The sequence below is a fragment of the Coregonus lavaretus genome (assembly GCF_964263955.1).
Source record: "Coregonus lavaretus genome assembly, contig: HAP1_SCAFFOLD_4485, whole genome shotgun sequence".
NCBI classification, from domain to species: Eukaryota; Metazoa; Chordata; class Actinopteri; order Salmoniformes; family Salmonidae; genus Coregonus; species Coregonus lavaretus.
The window spans coordinates 26,447-41,557 of NW_028157494.1; the positions used below are offsets into that span (position 1 = coordinate 26,447).

The window sequence follows — 15,111 nt, forward strand, 5'->3', positions numbered from 1 at the left end:
CACAAAGGAGATCCTCCTTCTCACTATTCTATGCGATAGTAGACTGCTTTGTTCATTGGACGTGTGCGAGAGGATCAAAACCGCAAAGTATCATGGGTAAACTGATCTACAAATAATAATGAGTGGTTATTTATGATGCAAGGTGATTTGTAGATCTGTCAGTCGGCAGTCCCCTGCGGTCATTTTGATGCCCTCTAACACGGTCAATGACTTCCATAGATGGTTGTTTAGCAACAAAACCGACGCATGCACAACTATGGGGCAAAACCGACGGGGTTGGCTTAGACTGTTGACATGAAAACTATATTTTGTCTCCAATGTTTATTGAAAACATAAATTTGCACAATGAGCACTTGTCTTTCAAATACATCGTTACGGTTGTTGGTTAGCTAGCTAGCAAATTCTTGCCATATTATTTTATTTAACCTTTATTTAACCAGGTAGGCCAGTTGAGAACAAGTTCTCATTTACAACTGCGACCTGGCCAAGATAAAGCAAAGCAGTGCGATAAAAACAACAACACAGAGTTACATATGGGGTAAAACAAAACATAAAGTCAAAAATACCACAGAAAATATATATACAGTGTGTGCAAATGTAGCAAGTTATGGAGGTAAGGCAATAAATAGGCCATAGTGCAAAATAATTACAATTAGTATTAACACTGGAGTGATAGATGTGCAAGAGATGATGTACTCCTGAGTGGCGCAGTGGTCTAAGGCACTGCATCGCAGTGCTAACTGTGCCACTAGAGATCCTGGTTCGAATCCAGGCTCTGTCGCAGCCGGCCGCGACCAGGAGACTCATGGGTGGTGCACAAGTCGTCCAGGGTAGGGGAGGGAATGGCGGCAGGGATGTAGCTCAGTTGATAGAGCATGGCGTTTGCAACGCCAGGGTTGTGGGTTCGATTCCCACGGGGGGCCAGAATAAAAAAAAAAAGATGTATTCACTAACTGTAAGTCGCTCTGGATAAGAGCGTCTGCTAAATGACGTAAATGTAAAATGATGTGCAAATAGAGATACTGGGGTGCAAATGAGCAAAATAAATAACAATATGAGGTAGTTGGGTGGGCTAATTACAGATGGGCTGTATACAGGTGCAGTGATCGGTAAGCTGCTCTGACAACTGATGCTTAAAGTTAGTGAGGGAGATAAGAGTCTCCAGCTTCAGAGATTTTTGCAGTTCGTTCCAGTCATTGGCAGCAGAGAACTGGAAGGAATGGCGGCCAAAGGAGGTGTTGGCTTTGGGGATGACCAGTGAGATATACTTGCTGGAGCGCAGACTACGGGTGGGTGTTGCTATGGTGACCAATGAGCTAACATAAGACGGGGATTTGCCTAGCAGTGATTTATAGATGACCTGGAGCCAGGGGGTTTGGCGACGAATATGTAGTGAGGACCAGCCTCATATTAGCAGTGACACTCAAAACAAGACATAGTATCAAGAACAATTGAAAATAGCCACTTTTGATTCCCCACATGACAGTTTCTTATCACTGTTGTCATCTGGCCATCCAGAATCACAACAACACACAACCTTCTGGCTCATTGAAGTGTGCACATCGTTTTCGTGATGTTCTCAGCTAACCCGTCTATTGAAACAGAAAAATGAGGGAGTGGGATGTCTCGCTTCCTCTTCCATCTCTGGTGTTGATTCTTCGCAGGCTGGATTCCATCGGTGGTGAACTTTAATTCCTTTCCTTGGAGGCTCTCCTTATGTTGGCTGGATCTGGGGAAGCATTATGCTAAAGTCTACCCACCTCTGGAGACACTACACATAAATAAAAACATCAAGCTTTCTGAATAAAGTCCTTCATTTATAAACCTTTATTTAGAATACATTATTCACAGCATATTCAGAGACCTTATGAAAAACAACTTTCAACTATTGTATCGAATAATTACATGTTCTTACTTCATCACCAACAATTTTCCCCACAATAGTACATAGAAATACATTGTAAAAAAGTAAGACAAATGTTTCCACTAGAAATTATGTGAAAACATCTAAATAAACCCAAAGCACTATACTTCCCTAATAGTGGAAATACAACACTGTAACAAATCAATAAAAATAAAAAAACACCATTAAAAGGTCATTTAAATGGAAAAGGGGATAGAGAGGTAGTGCAATTTTACTGTAAGGAGTTGGTTGCCCCCGCTGGAGCAGCACTGCTGTGTCCAAGGTTTGGACAATACACCTTTCAGTTCCAGAACTATATGCATGGAGCTCAGAACAGAAAGTTATCCTTTGTAACTGAGGCACAGTCGTTCCTTCAAGCTGACAGGCCACCCTGTGGTCTTCACTTCACACACATAGTAATTATCTTCAGGATGGCATCTCTGGGGTAAAAACAACAAGAGAACAACCAGGTAAACTGTACTGTATAATGTCAAAATACGTATTATCTGTTCAGTTGTTCTGATAAATTCCAACATAGACCCAAAACTGTAGTCTTTTTAAAAACAGAAAATTATCTTCATAAATGATGAGACAACAAACCTGATAAAAGGGATGTATGACAAGCCATACCTGCAGAGAAGAGAAGACAGATTGTTCAATTAAACACATTCCACATCCATCAAAGCCTGAAACTTATTATACATAGACTGCATAGATTTGAACACATATTACAATAGGAACAAAAGCTAACTCACCAGGCAAATGCTATGACTTGCAAAATGCAAAACAACAATGCGAGACCAAAGTTCTTCCACTAGAAAAAAATTAAATGTTAGTAACAAAAGTCCCCTAATATAAATAGAGTTAAGAATCTAATTTATCATCAGGGAACTTTGACCTTTGGCCAGGAGACTATAGGCATCCGCTGATCATGAACATCAAATACACTTATTAACTATTTGGTCATAAAATAATGAACGGAGTGGCTGCAGGTCCGATATAATAATGAACGGAGTGGCTGCAGGTCCGATATAATAATGAACGGAGTGGCTGCAGGTCCGATATAATGATGAACGGAGTGGCTGCAGGTCCGATATAATAATGAACGGAGTGGCTGCAGGTCCGATATAATGATGAACGGAGTGGCTGCAGGTCCGATATAATAATGAACGGAGTGGCTGCAGGTCCGATATAATGATGAACGGAGTGGCTGCAGGTCCGATATAATAATGAACGGAGTGGCTGCAGGTCCGATATAATGATGAACGGAGTGGCTGCAGGTCCGATATAATAATGAACGGAGTGGCTGCAGGTCCGATATAATGATGAACGGAGTGGCTGCAGGTCCGATATAATAATGAACGGAGTGGCTGCAGGTCCGATATAATGATGAACGGAGTGGCTGCAGGTCCGATATAATAATGAACGGAGTGGCTGCAGGTCCGATATAATGATGAACGGAGTGGCTGCAGGTCCGATATAATAATGAACGGAGTGGCTGCAGGTCCGATATAATGATGAACGGAGTGGCTGCATGTCCGATATAATAATGAACGGAGTGGCTGCAGGTCCAACAAACTACTGACAACATTTCTCCCAAATTCCAAATAAAAATATTGTCATTTAGAGCATTTATTTGCAGAAAATGACAACTGGTAAAAATAACAAAATAACAAAAAATATGCAGTGTTGTCAGACCTCGAATAATGCAAAGAAAATCAGTTCATGTTCATTTTTAAACAACACAATAGTAATGTTTTAACTTAGGAAGAGTTCAGAAATCTATATTTGGTGGAATAACCCAGATTTTCAATCACAGCTTTCATGCGTCTTGGCATGCTCTCCACCAGTCTTTCACATTGATGTTGGGTGACTTTATGCCACTCCTGGCGCAAAAATTCAAGCAGCTCGGCTTTGTTTGATGGCTTGTGACCATCCATCTTCCTCTTGATCACATTCCAGAAGTTTTCAATGGGGTTCAGGTCTGGATATTGGGCTGGCCATGACAGGGTTTTGATCTGGTGGTCCTCCATCCACACCTTGATTGACCTGGCTGTGTGGCATGGCACATTGTCCTGCTGGAAAAATCAATCCTCAGAGTTTGGGAACAATGTCAGTGCAAAAGGAAGCAAGTTTTCTTCCAGGACAACCTTGTACGTGGCTTGATACATGCGTCCTTCTCAAAGACAAATCTGCCCGATTCCAGCCTTGCTGAAGCACCCCCAGATCATCACCGATCCTCCACCAAATTTCACAGTGGGTGCGAGACACTGTGGCTTGTAGTCCTCTCCAGGTCTCCGTCTAACCATTAGACGACCAGATGTTGGGCAAAGCTGAAAATTGGACTCATCAGAGAAGATGACCTTACTCCAGTCCTCTACGGTCCAATCCTTATGGTCTTTTGCAAACCTCAGCCTGGCTCTTCTTTGCTTCTCATTGATGAAGGGCTTTTTTTCTAGCTTTGCACGACTTCAGCCCTGCCCCTAGGAGCCTGTTTCGAACCGTCCTCGCCATGCACTTCACCCCAGCTGCCGTTTGCCATTCTTTTTGTAGGTCACTTGATGTCATCCTACGGTTGTTGAGTGACATTCGAATGAGTTGGCGGTCATCCCGGTCAGTAGAGAGTCGTTTTCGCCCTCTGCCGGTCTGTAGCTTTGTTGTCCCCAATGTCTGCTGCTTGACCTTGTTCTTATGAACCGCCGTCTTTTACATTTTAAGGATGGAAGCAACCTGACGCTCACTGTTTCCCTCTGCCAGTAAAGCCAGAATTGAACCCTTATTTTCCTCACTCAAAACTTTCCTTTTCAACTCTTTTGGCATGGTCAATAGTTATTTTTTGATTAATATTACTTTTGAGGTACTTTTAGCACTGTTTTTGCCATCCAGCTGGTCCTATTGCAAGAGGATAGTGATGACCACAGCAGTGGTTTTTATACTTTCCCTCGTTAAATAAGATTTGGTTCATGTGATCACCTAATCAGTACCTAATTCAGTAAAATGAGGTGTGCCTGTGTTGGAATTCAACAGACACTGGAATGGAATGGCTGTCATACATGTAGAGATGCTGATTTAAGAAACATTTGCAGTGGTCTCTTCATTTTTCCCACAGCTGTAAATATAGCTATTTAAAAATATATATCTATTCAAATATCTTGCATATCTTATTTTCCATCATTATCAATTAATATGCGTAATAATGTCGGCAGTTCATGCGTAGGATTTTAACCTATAACCCGGATTGCCATTGTATTACATTACATTTTTGACAAGCAATTATTATTTTAGCAAACAATTATTGTGGTTCATCCTATATTCTCCCTAACATCCTTACCCCCTTGCAACAGATGTGGGATAAACACACACACACACACACACACACACACACACACACTCTAACACACTCAACCCCTTTCCTCCACAATCAACCATAAGATCAGATGCTCAACGGTTGTTACATCCCAGAGCCCAACTCAAGAAAGGACCTGATTTACAAATGCATATACAGTTACAGCTGTTTGAGAAAGCATGCAAGATTGAGCACAAATTGACAACAATGTGAGATTTGATTAATCTATTTAATCTATGTCAAGTCCTAGGTGATGGAGATCAGATCCACCCTCTTCACCTGAGACACAAACACTCTGGTCCCCCGTTGTAACCATTTTTCCCAAGCATCTCCGTGCAGTCAGACCTTTGATTATTTTGTGCCAGCTGGGCCACAATGATAAGCCCCCTCTCTGATTGTCCGAGTGTGACCCCCTCCCCATGGGTTACTGCAGCCAGTGTTGCCAGCACTGCCACTACCTGGGTGGGGGTACCCCACCGGAATCCCCACCGGCTAGGTACAAGGTCGTCAAGGTTCTCATTAGCAGCTTTGAGAATTTCCTTGTATATTATGCTCTCCCATCAGGGGGCTTTGGCTTTGTAGGACCAACCCTGCCAGGCAGGCTCAGAATCTTGAGGGGGCGGTGCTGCTCAAGTAGGTCTCTGACCACATTTATCTTTCTGTTTTGGCTGCATATAGGCAACTCACAGCAGGGCCATAAAACAGATGGGGACGTCTCTTTGGTGTATGGGTCGCTCAGGTGGGTGTCTAGGATATAGGGTTGGGGATCGTTCCATCATGTTAGGACAATAAAAATATATATTAGATGTATACTATATTTTCAAATGTATATCCCTCATCTGCACAAAATTGAAAGCTCTCTCTCACAACCCCTGCTCACAGACACACGTTGGTTCTGGGATATGCAACCATTTCCTTTCTCACTCACTTAACGCCACACTTATTAAAACACAAAAACGCACACGACATCTTCCATCACAATACATCCACACATACTGTGCCTTCTATGTCTTCTGTTTGCTATGTTTTTATCTCCACTATGTTGATTGAGTACTTGTGTTCTAATTTAGTTGTATTTGAAGATGTATTATTTTGCTTGTTTTCTTTTCTTGTAATACCGTCTTATCCCTTTATAAAATACTATACCTACTATAAATGTTCTTTATTATTACAATCCCTACCATGGCTAGTATTGGGTGTTCCATTCCAATCCCTACCATGGCTAGTGTTGGGTGTTCCATTCCAATCCCTACCATGGCTAGTATTGGGTGTTCCATTCCAATCCCTACCATGGCTAGTATTGGGTGTTCCATTCCAATCCCTACCATGGCCAGTATTGGGTGTTCCATTCCAATCCCTACCATGGCTAGTATTGGGTGTTCCATTCCAATCCCTACCATGGCTAGTATTGGGTGTTCCATTCCAATCCCTACCATGGCTAGTATTGGGTGTTCCATTCCAATCCCTACCATGGCCAGTATTGGGTGTTCCATTCCAATCCCTACCATGGCTAGTATTGGGTGTTCCATTCCAATCCCTACCATGGCTAGTATTGGGTGTTCCATTCCAATCCCTACCATGGCTAGTGTTGGGTGTTCCATTCCAATCCCTACCATGGCTAGTATTGGGTGTTCCATTCCAATCCCTACCATGGCTAGTGTTGGGTGTTCCATTCCAATCCCTACCATGGCTAGTGTTGGGTGTTCCATTCCAATCCCTACCATGGCTAGTGTTGGGTGTTCCATTCCAATCCCTACCATGGCTAGTATTGGGTGTTCCATTCCAATCCCTACCATGGCTAGTATTGGGTGTTCCATTCCAATCCCTACCATGGCTAGTGTTGGGTGTTCCATTCCAATCCCTATCATGGCTAGTATTGGGTGTTCCATTCCAATCCCTACCATGGCTAGTATTGGGTGTTCCATTCCAATCCCTACCCTGGCTAGTATTGGGTGTTCCATTCCAATCCCTACTATGGCTAGTATTGGGTGTTCCATTCCAATCCCTACCATGGCTAGTATTGGGTGTTCCATTCCAATCCCTACCATGGCTAGTATTGGGTGTTCCATTCCAATCCCTACCATGGCTAGTATTGGGTGTTCCATTCCAATCCCTACCATGGCTAGTGTTGGGTGTTCCATTCCAATCCCTACCATGGCTAGTATTGGGTGTTCCATTCCAATCCCTACCATGGCTAGTATTGGGTGTTCCATTCCAATCCCTACCATGGCTAGTATTGGGTGTTCCATTCCAATCCCTACCATGGCTAGTGTTGGGTGTTCCATTCCAATCCCTATCATGGCTAGTATTGGGTGTTCCATTCCAATCCCTACCATGGCTAGTATTGGGTGTTCCATTCCAATCCCTACCATGGCTAGTATTGGGTGTTCCATTCCAATCCCTACCATGGCTAGTATTGGGTGTTCCATTCCAATCCCTACCATGGCCAGTATTGGGTGTTCCATTCCAATCCCTACCATGGCTAGTATTGGGTGTTCCATTCCAATCCCTACCATGGCTAGTATTGGGTGTTCCATTCCAATCCCTACCATGGCTAGTGTTGGGTGTTCCATTCCAATCCCTACCATGGCTAGTATTGGGTGTTCCATTCCAATCCCTACCATGGCTAGTATTGGGTGTTCCATTCCAATCCCTACCATGGCTAGTATTGGGTGTTCCATTCCAATCCCTACCATGGCTAGTATTGGGTGTTCCATTCCAATCCCTACCATGGCTAGTATTGGGTGTTCCATTCCAATCCCTACCATGGCTAGTATTGGGTGTTCCATTCCAATCCCTACCATGGCTAGTATTGGGTGTTCCATTCCAATCCCTACCATGGCTAGTATTGGGTGTTCCATTCCAATCCCTACCATGGCTAGTATTGGGTGTTCCATTCCAATCCCTACCATGGCTAGTATTGGGTGTTCCATTATTCGACTCCTCTATTAGAACTTTCAGAATAGCCATGGAGTAGTCTTTGTGTCGCGGAACATTTGGTTTATTGACAACAAGAGCAACACGCTTCCCTTTTAATCTATTTTCCTTGAAGATTGCAGAACGGCGCAGAGTTCTGTACCCAATCTCCCTCGGGAACTGATCATTAATGCCTATTTTCGTGCCAGCAAGTCTTTTACCTAGGCTTTTAACCATTACTTTATCCTTAAAAAAAGAAAATTTGGCAACGATTGGACGATCATATCTCTGTCCGCTTTGTCCGACACGGTGTACACGTTCAAGTTGTATTTTGTCGACAGCCTCGAGTGGAATTTGAAGCGCTGTAAGAAATAAGTCCTTCACTATCTTTATCTGTAATCTCTCCCTCCTTTTCCAGGATACCTGTAAGTACTAGATTTTCTCTCATCGATCTAGTCTGTATGTCTAGTAAGGCTTCTCTCAGAAAGTTGTTCTCCTTTTTAAGTTCCTTAACGTCCGTTTCCATCTTAGTGCCGGTCCCTTTTAGTTTTTTTTGTATCGCTCTCCATTATCGCAGCTTTTCCGTCACAAATTTCAAGACTCGCCTTCAACTCTTTTACATCATTACTGACCAACTCTAGTATGCCCAGTTTGTCATTTATCAACAGGTCACTTTCCGCACTTACCAGTCCCAGTGGTGAAAACCATAAATCAACTGTATCAGTCGAGGAGTCGCGTTTTCTCTCGGAGATTGATTGTCCTCGTTTATCTTCCATCATGTTTGGGTGTTGCGTGTTGTTGTAATATTAGTCGATATATTTCTCTAGCCTTATAATTTGTTTTGTGTTATTATCCAGATTGAATGTTATTACCCACGAATATATGAAATGTTAATATTTAGTCTAACTTACTGATATTGAATATTGTTTGTATCTTGAGGTGATTTGTACCGCTGTGTATTCAATACACCATCTTGTATACCTGCACTCTACCGGAAGTTGATAGTGCTGTTAAGAAAGCAGAGCAGCGCTTTATTATGGGCAGACTTCTCCCCATCTTAGCTACTATTGTATCAATATGTTTTGACATGCATGTCAGTCTCTCCTGGCTCAGAGTAGAAGAGACATTTTTTTCTGAGGTCTTGGCTGATTTCTTTTGATTTTCCCATGATGTCAAGCAAAGAGGCACTGAGTTTGAAGGTAGACCTTGAAATACATCCACAGGTACACCTCCAATTGACTCAAATGATGTCAATTAGCCTATCAGAAGCTTCTAAAGCCATGGCATCAATTTCTGTAATTTTCCAAGCTGTTTAAAGGCACAGTCAACTTAGTGTATGTAAACTTCTGACCTACTGGAATTTTGATACAGTGAATTATAAGTGAAATAATCTGTCTGTAAACAATTGTTGGAAAAATTACTTGTGTCATGCACAAAGTAGATGTCCTAACCGACTTGCCAAAACTATAGTTTGTTAACAAGAAATGTGTGGAGTGGTTGAAAAACGAGTTTTAATGATTCCAACCGAAGTGTATGTAAACTTCCGACTTCAACTGTACATATTACCTCGACTAACCTGTACCCCCGCACATTGACTCGGTACCCCCTGTATATAGCTTCGTTGTTGTCATTTTATTGTGTTATTTATTTATTTAATTTTCTTAACTATTATTTTTCTTAAAACTGCATTGTTGGTAAGGTCTACACCGGTTGTATTCTATGCATGTGACAAATAAATATTGATTTGGCTATTTCAGCCACACTAGTTGCTGACAGGTGTGTAAAATCGAACACACAGCCATGCAATCTCCAAAGACAAACATTGGCAGTAGAATGGCCTTACTGAAGAGCTAAGACTTTCAACGTGGCACCGTCATAGGATGCCACCTTTCCAACAAGTCAGCTCGTCAAATTTCTGCCCTGCTAGAGCTGCCCCGGTCCCTGCTAGAGCTGCCCTGCTAGAGCTGCCCCGGTCAACTGATCTCTGCCCTGCTAGAGCCGTCATAGGATGCCACCTTTCCAACAAGTCAGCTCGTCAAATTTCTGCCCTGCTAGAGCTGCCCCGGTCAACTGTAAGTGCTGTTATTGTGTAATAGAAACATCTAGCAGCAACAACGGCTCAGCCCTGAAGTAGTAGGCCACACAAGTTCACAGAACGGGACCGCCGAGTGCTGAAGAACGTAATGCCTAAGAATCGTCTGTCCTCGGTTGCAAAACACTACCGAGTTCCAAACTGCCTCTGGAAGCAACGTCAGCGCAAGAACTGTTCATCGGGAGCTTCGTGTGTCCCCTGTAGCTCAGTTGGTAGAGCATGGCGCTTGCAACGCCAGGGTTGTGGGTTCGTTTCCCACGAGGGGCCAGTACGAAAATGTATGCACTCACTAACTGTAAGTCGCTCTGGATTAGAGCGTCTGCTAAATTACTAAAAAATGCAAAATGTAAATTAATAGGTTTTCCATGGCCGAGCAGCCGCACACAAGCATAAGATCACCATGAGCAATGCCAAGCGTCGGCTGGAGTGGTGTAAAGCTCACCGCCATTGGACTCTGGAGCAGCGTTCTCTGGAGTGATGATGCACACTTTACCGTCCGACGGACGAATCTGGGTTTGGCGGATGCCAGGAGAATGCTACCTGCCGAATGCATAGTGCCAACTGTAAAGTTTGGTGGAGGAGGAATAATGGTCTGGGGCTGTTTTTCATGGTTCGGGCTAGGCCCCTTAGTTCCAGTGAAGGGAAATCTTAACGCTACAGCATACAATGACGTTCTAGACGATTCTGTGCTTCCAACTTTGTGGTAACAGTTTGGGGAAAGCCCTTTCCTGTTTCAGCATGACAAAGCCCCCGTGCACAAAGCGAGGTCCATACAGAAATGTTTTGTCGAGATCGGTGTGGAAGAACTTGATTGTCCTGCACAGAGCCCGGACCTCAACCCCATCGAACACCTTTGGGATGAATTGGAACGCCGACTGCGAGCCAGGCCTAATCGCCCAACATCAGTGCCTGACCTCACTAATGCTCTTGTGGCTGAATGGAAGCAAGTCCCTGCAGCAATGTTCCAACATCTAGTGGAAAGCCTTCCCAGAAGAGTGGAGGCTGTTATAGCAGCAAAGGGGGGACCAACTCCATATTAATGCCCATGTTTTTGGAATGAGATGTTCGACGAGCAGGTACTTTTGGCCATGTAGTGTATATGTGCAGTTTACTTCTATCAGAACATATGTTCAGTTTGCTTCTATCAGAACTCAGCTAGGCAAAGCGAATGTCTGTGCTCGCATACTCCCTGAAGACCTGGCAATATTACTGTTGTTTGTCCCTCGTGAGCCACCGTAGCAACAACATAGCCATAACACTTCCTCAAAATAATCTGAATGAATCTAAGATAAATCAAGAAATCTGTAATTTATTTAGACGTTTTTGCGGAGTCACGCAATTTTACATCTAACTAAGATGTTTTGCAAAGTATTTCTGAAGTGACAAAATGTGCATGAAAACTAGTCGTCTCTCGTTGAACGACAACAAACACTTAATTGAAGAATCCATTGTTCCTGCTAGGAGTAGTACTGTTGACCAATCACAGACGAGGGGGCGGAGACCCGAACTTGACTTGCCTCAATAAAACATTTTGTGTGCACAAACAGCCGGAAAAAAACATGCTGAAAACATCACAAAATTCATCAAAATATAGGCTTAACTCACCCAGAAGGCTGCACAGAGAGTCAACACAATACAGGTCTAGAAAACAGAACAGAAAACAAGTTCATTCAAACTTTATGCACCTTTGGTTTCTTTGTAGGATTCTCATTATTTGCATATTTGCATACTGCTACAAAATGACATGAAAGGGAATGCAGTCCTTTCTAAAGCTGGTCCTCACCAACATGATAGTAGTGGCCAGAGCTCTGGTCTTATCACACATCCTCTTCAGCTGTTTGACTGGTCCCATCAGGAACATGGTGCTGAGGACAGGTTAGGTTTAGTTAGAGACTGCTAAGGAAACACACACCCACATAGAAGGACACAATCACCCTCTTTGTTATAAATTGTTGACATGTTTCTAAGGACATAAATCACATATCAGGGCATTGACAGTTTACTGCATCATATTTGTCATGATGAAGGAAATGTTGTCATAATGAAAAGGTCCGGAGTCATCACGTGTTGGGGGCATCCTGCTGAATCTCACCTGCAGAGGGAACAGAGGTTTCCAAAGGAATACAAGATGATGAAGAGGAGGATTCCTATTTTGGGGACGAAGAGCATACATGCCCCCTGTAGAGGCAAGACAGATCATTTATCAGTTTCAACCTCCAAATTGAAGATGTCATTAATATAAACCATTTTAAAAAGGGGCAGTGCAGCCAAAAACGTGATTTAATGTTGTTTTAATGATATTTCCACACTATGATGTTGAAATAACACTCTGAAAATTATGAGAATGCCCTTTCAGTGTAAGAGCTTTTTGAAAACAATGCCTGGAATTTCAGCCTGTTCAGGTGGGATGGAGATTTTTGCCCAGAGCATGACATCACAATCTGATCTGATTATTCTGACCAATGACCAGTCATGTTTTATTTGTATCCTCCTACTTTGGCTCTAGACCCTTCCAACTCAACTCTGGACCTGGAAACCAGTTCTACTGGACCTTGAAACCAGTTCCACTGCATTTTTCATTGTTCCCCTCTAATCAGGGACTGATTTAGACCTGGGAAACCAGGTGTGTGCAATTAATTAACAGGTAGAACAGAAAACCAGCAAGCACCAGACCTCGTAGGGTAAGAGTTGAATACCCCTGGTCTAACGCTAGATAACTATTTCCTTTAAAGGGATTTTGGCAATGACACCCTTTACCTACTTCCCCAGAGTCAGATGAACTGGTGGAAACCATCTTTATGTATCTGTGTCCAGTATGAAGGAAGTTAGGTAGTTTCCTGAGCCAACGCTAACTCACAGCACAATGACTGGAAGTTTACAGGAACAGCTAGCATGCTAGCTATTCCCATAGACTGCCGGTCATTGCGTTACGCTAGTTAGCAACTTCCTTCAAACTGCATGCAGAGACATAAAGATGGTTTCCACGAGTTCATCTGACTCTGGGTCAGTAGGTAAAGGGCGTCATTGCCAAAAGGGGCGTAGATAAAGGGTGTCATTTATCCCTTTAAAGTAACGTGGGGCAGAACACATGAAGGTGGTGAGTTTCACCTGAACTAAACAAAACACCTGAGGCATCTGAATTAAACAAAAGATGTTGCACATTCTTGAGAGCAGGATGAACCAGTCGCACCACATCTCTCTGGATGCACAAGGTGTCTGCTGATCGGAAATGGGCGGTGCGCAAATGAGCACAAACACACATTTTAATACTGTAAATAATTGTATGTAGGAAAGCAACATATTCAAATCTACTTACCAAGACTGAGCAGGTGACCCCAATCACAAAACAGACCATAAATCCCTTCACTCGTGTACCCCAACCCAAAGTAGATGCTTCATTTGCTGCCTGAAACAAGTAAAGTCAGTCAGTGAAGAGCCACAGGTCGAGTTCACATGATGAGAGAGAAGATGCATTGATTTAAGAATATACTTTTAATTAAATTTGATTCCTATACATCCATATATTTTACACTTTAATTACAATTTATTATTATGTTTCTATAATAATGACAGTTGATTAAAGGTATGAATATTAGCCTAGAATATCCATTTATACTACATTTGATAAATTCGTTTTTTTACCTGCAAGATGTTGCCGTTTTCATTGGGTCCATCCGTTCCGCTCAAAACTGATTTAAGTTTGTCCATGACTTTTAACGCGTTGGCTGAGCGCAGTAAGTCAGGACTGTTTGATGTATTTTGCGTCCGGTTGAGGTCCGGTGAGGTGACGTTACTTCGGAAGCTGAAACTAGTTATGATCCCATTTCCCAGTGGGCGGAGCTAGGCATGTTGCTACGGAGACTGGCCATGTTCGAGAGGATCAAAACCGTAATGTATCATGGGTAAATTGTGACTGACTGACTGATCTACAAATAATAATTAGTAGTTATTTATGACTCAAGGTTGTTTGTAGATCAGTCAGTCGGCAGTCGCCTGCACTGTTGGCTGCAATGTTAAACAAAGGCCTCTCATTTTACAATGGGTCAGTGATGTTAATTTAAATTTTTAATTTCACCTTTATTTAACCAGGTAAGCCAGTTGAGAACAAGTTCTCATTTACAACTGCGACCTGGCCAAGATAAAGCAACAACACAGTTACATATGGAATAAACAAAACGTACAGTCAAAAACACAATAGAAAATCTATATACAGTGTGTGCAAATGTAGTAAGTTATGGAGGTAAGGCAATAAATAGGCCATAGTGCAAAATAATTACAATTTAGTATTAACACTGGAGTGATAGATTTGCAGAAGATGTTGTGCAAATAGAGATACTGGGGTGCAAATGAGCAAAATAAATAACAATATGGGGATGAGATAGTTGGGTGGGCTAATTACAGATGGGCTGTGTACAGGTGCAGTGATCGGTAAGCTGCTCTGACAACTGATGCTTAAAGTTAGTGAGGGAGATAAGTGTCTCCAGCTTCAGAAATGTTTGCAGTTCGTTCCAGTCATTTGCAGCAGAGAACTGGAAGGAATGGCGGCCAAAGGTGTTGGCTTTGGGGATGACCAGTGAGATATACCTGCTGGAACGCATACTATGGGTGGGTGTTGCTATGGTGACCAATGATCTAAGATAAGGCGGGGATTTGCCTTGAAGTGATTTATAGATGACCTGGAGCCAGTGGGTTTGGCGACGAATATGTAGTGAGGGCCAGCCAACGAGAGCGTACAGGTCACAATGGTGGGTAGTATATGGGGCTTTGGTGACAAAACGGATGGCACTGTGATAGACTACATCCAATTTGCTGAGTAGAGTGTTGGAGGCTATTTTGTAAATGACATCGCCAAAG

The 15,111-nt window shown here is 42.8% G+C and overlaps 1 protein-coding gene across 1 annotated transcript; it reads right to left on the reverse strand.

Moving 5' to 3' along the window:
* Positions 1-1,805: 1,805 nt before the first annotated feature.
* Positions 1,806-14,083, reverse strand: LOC311125359 (vesicle transport protein SFT2B-like). Its single transcript, XM_084199408.1, has 8 exons — positions 13,900-14,083; positions 13,574-13,663; positions 12,350-12,435; positions 12,041-12,122; positions 11,863-11,898; positions 2,659-2,717; positions 2,504-2,533; positions 1,806-2,343 (listed from the first exon to the last, which is right to left on the reverse strand). The coding sequence occupies exons 1-8, from the start codon at positions 13,963-13,965 to the stop codon at positions 2,304-2,306; spliced, it is 489 nt and encodes a 162-aa protein (XP_084055534.1). The 5' UTR covers positions 13,966-14,083; the 3' UTR covers positions 1,806-2,303.
* Between the last annotated feature and the right edge of the window lie 1,028 nt (positions 14,084-15,111).

What these genes read in the sequence shown, in the direction of transcription:
- LOC311125359 (XM_084199408.1), bottom strand. Translation starts at nt 13,965, where the DNA reads ATGGACAAACTTAAATCAGTTTTGAGCGGAACGGATGGACCCAATGAA. An exon ending in AACCTCTGTTCCCTCTGCAG is followed by an intron (nt 12,123 to 12,349) that starts GTGAGATTCAGC and finishes ACCTGTCCTCAG; the next exon opens with CACCATGTTCCTGATGGGAC. An exon ending in TCATACATCCCTTTTATCAG is followed by an intron (nt 2,344 to 2,503) that starts GTTTGTTGTCTC and finishes TTTTTACCCCAG; the next exon opens with AGATGCCATCCTGAAGATAA.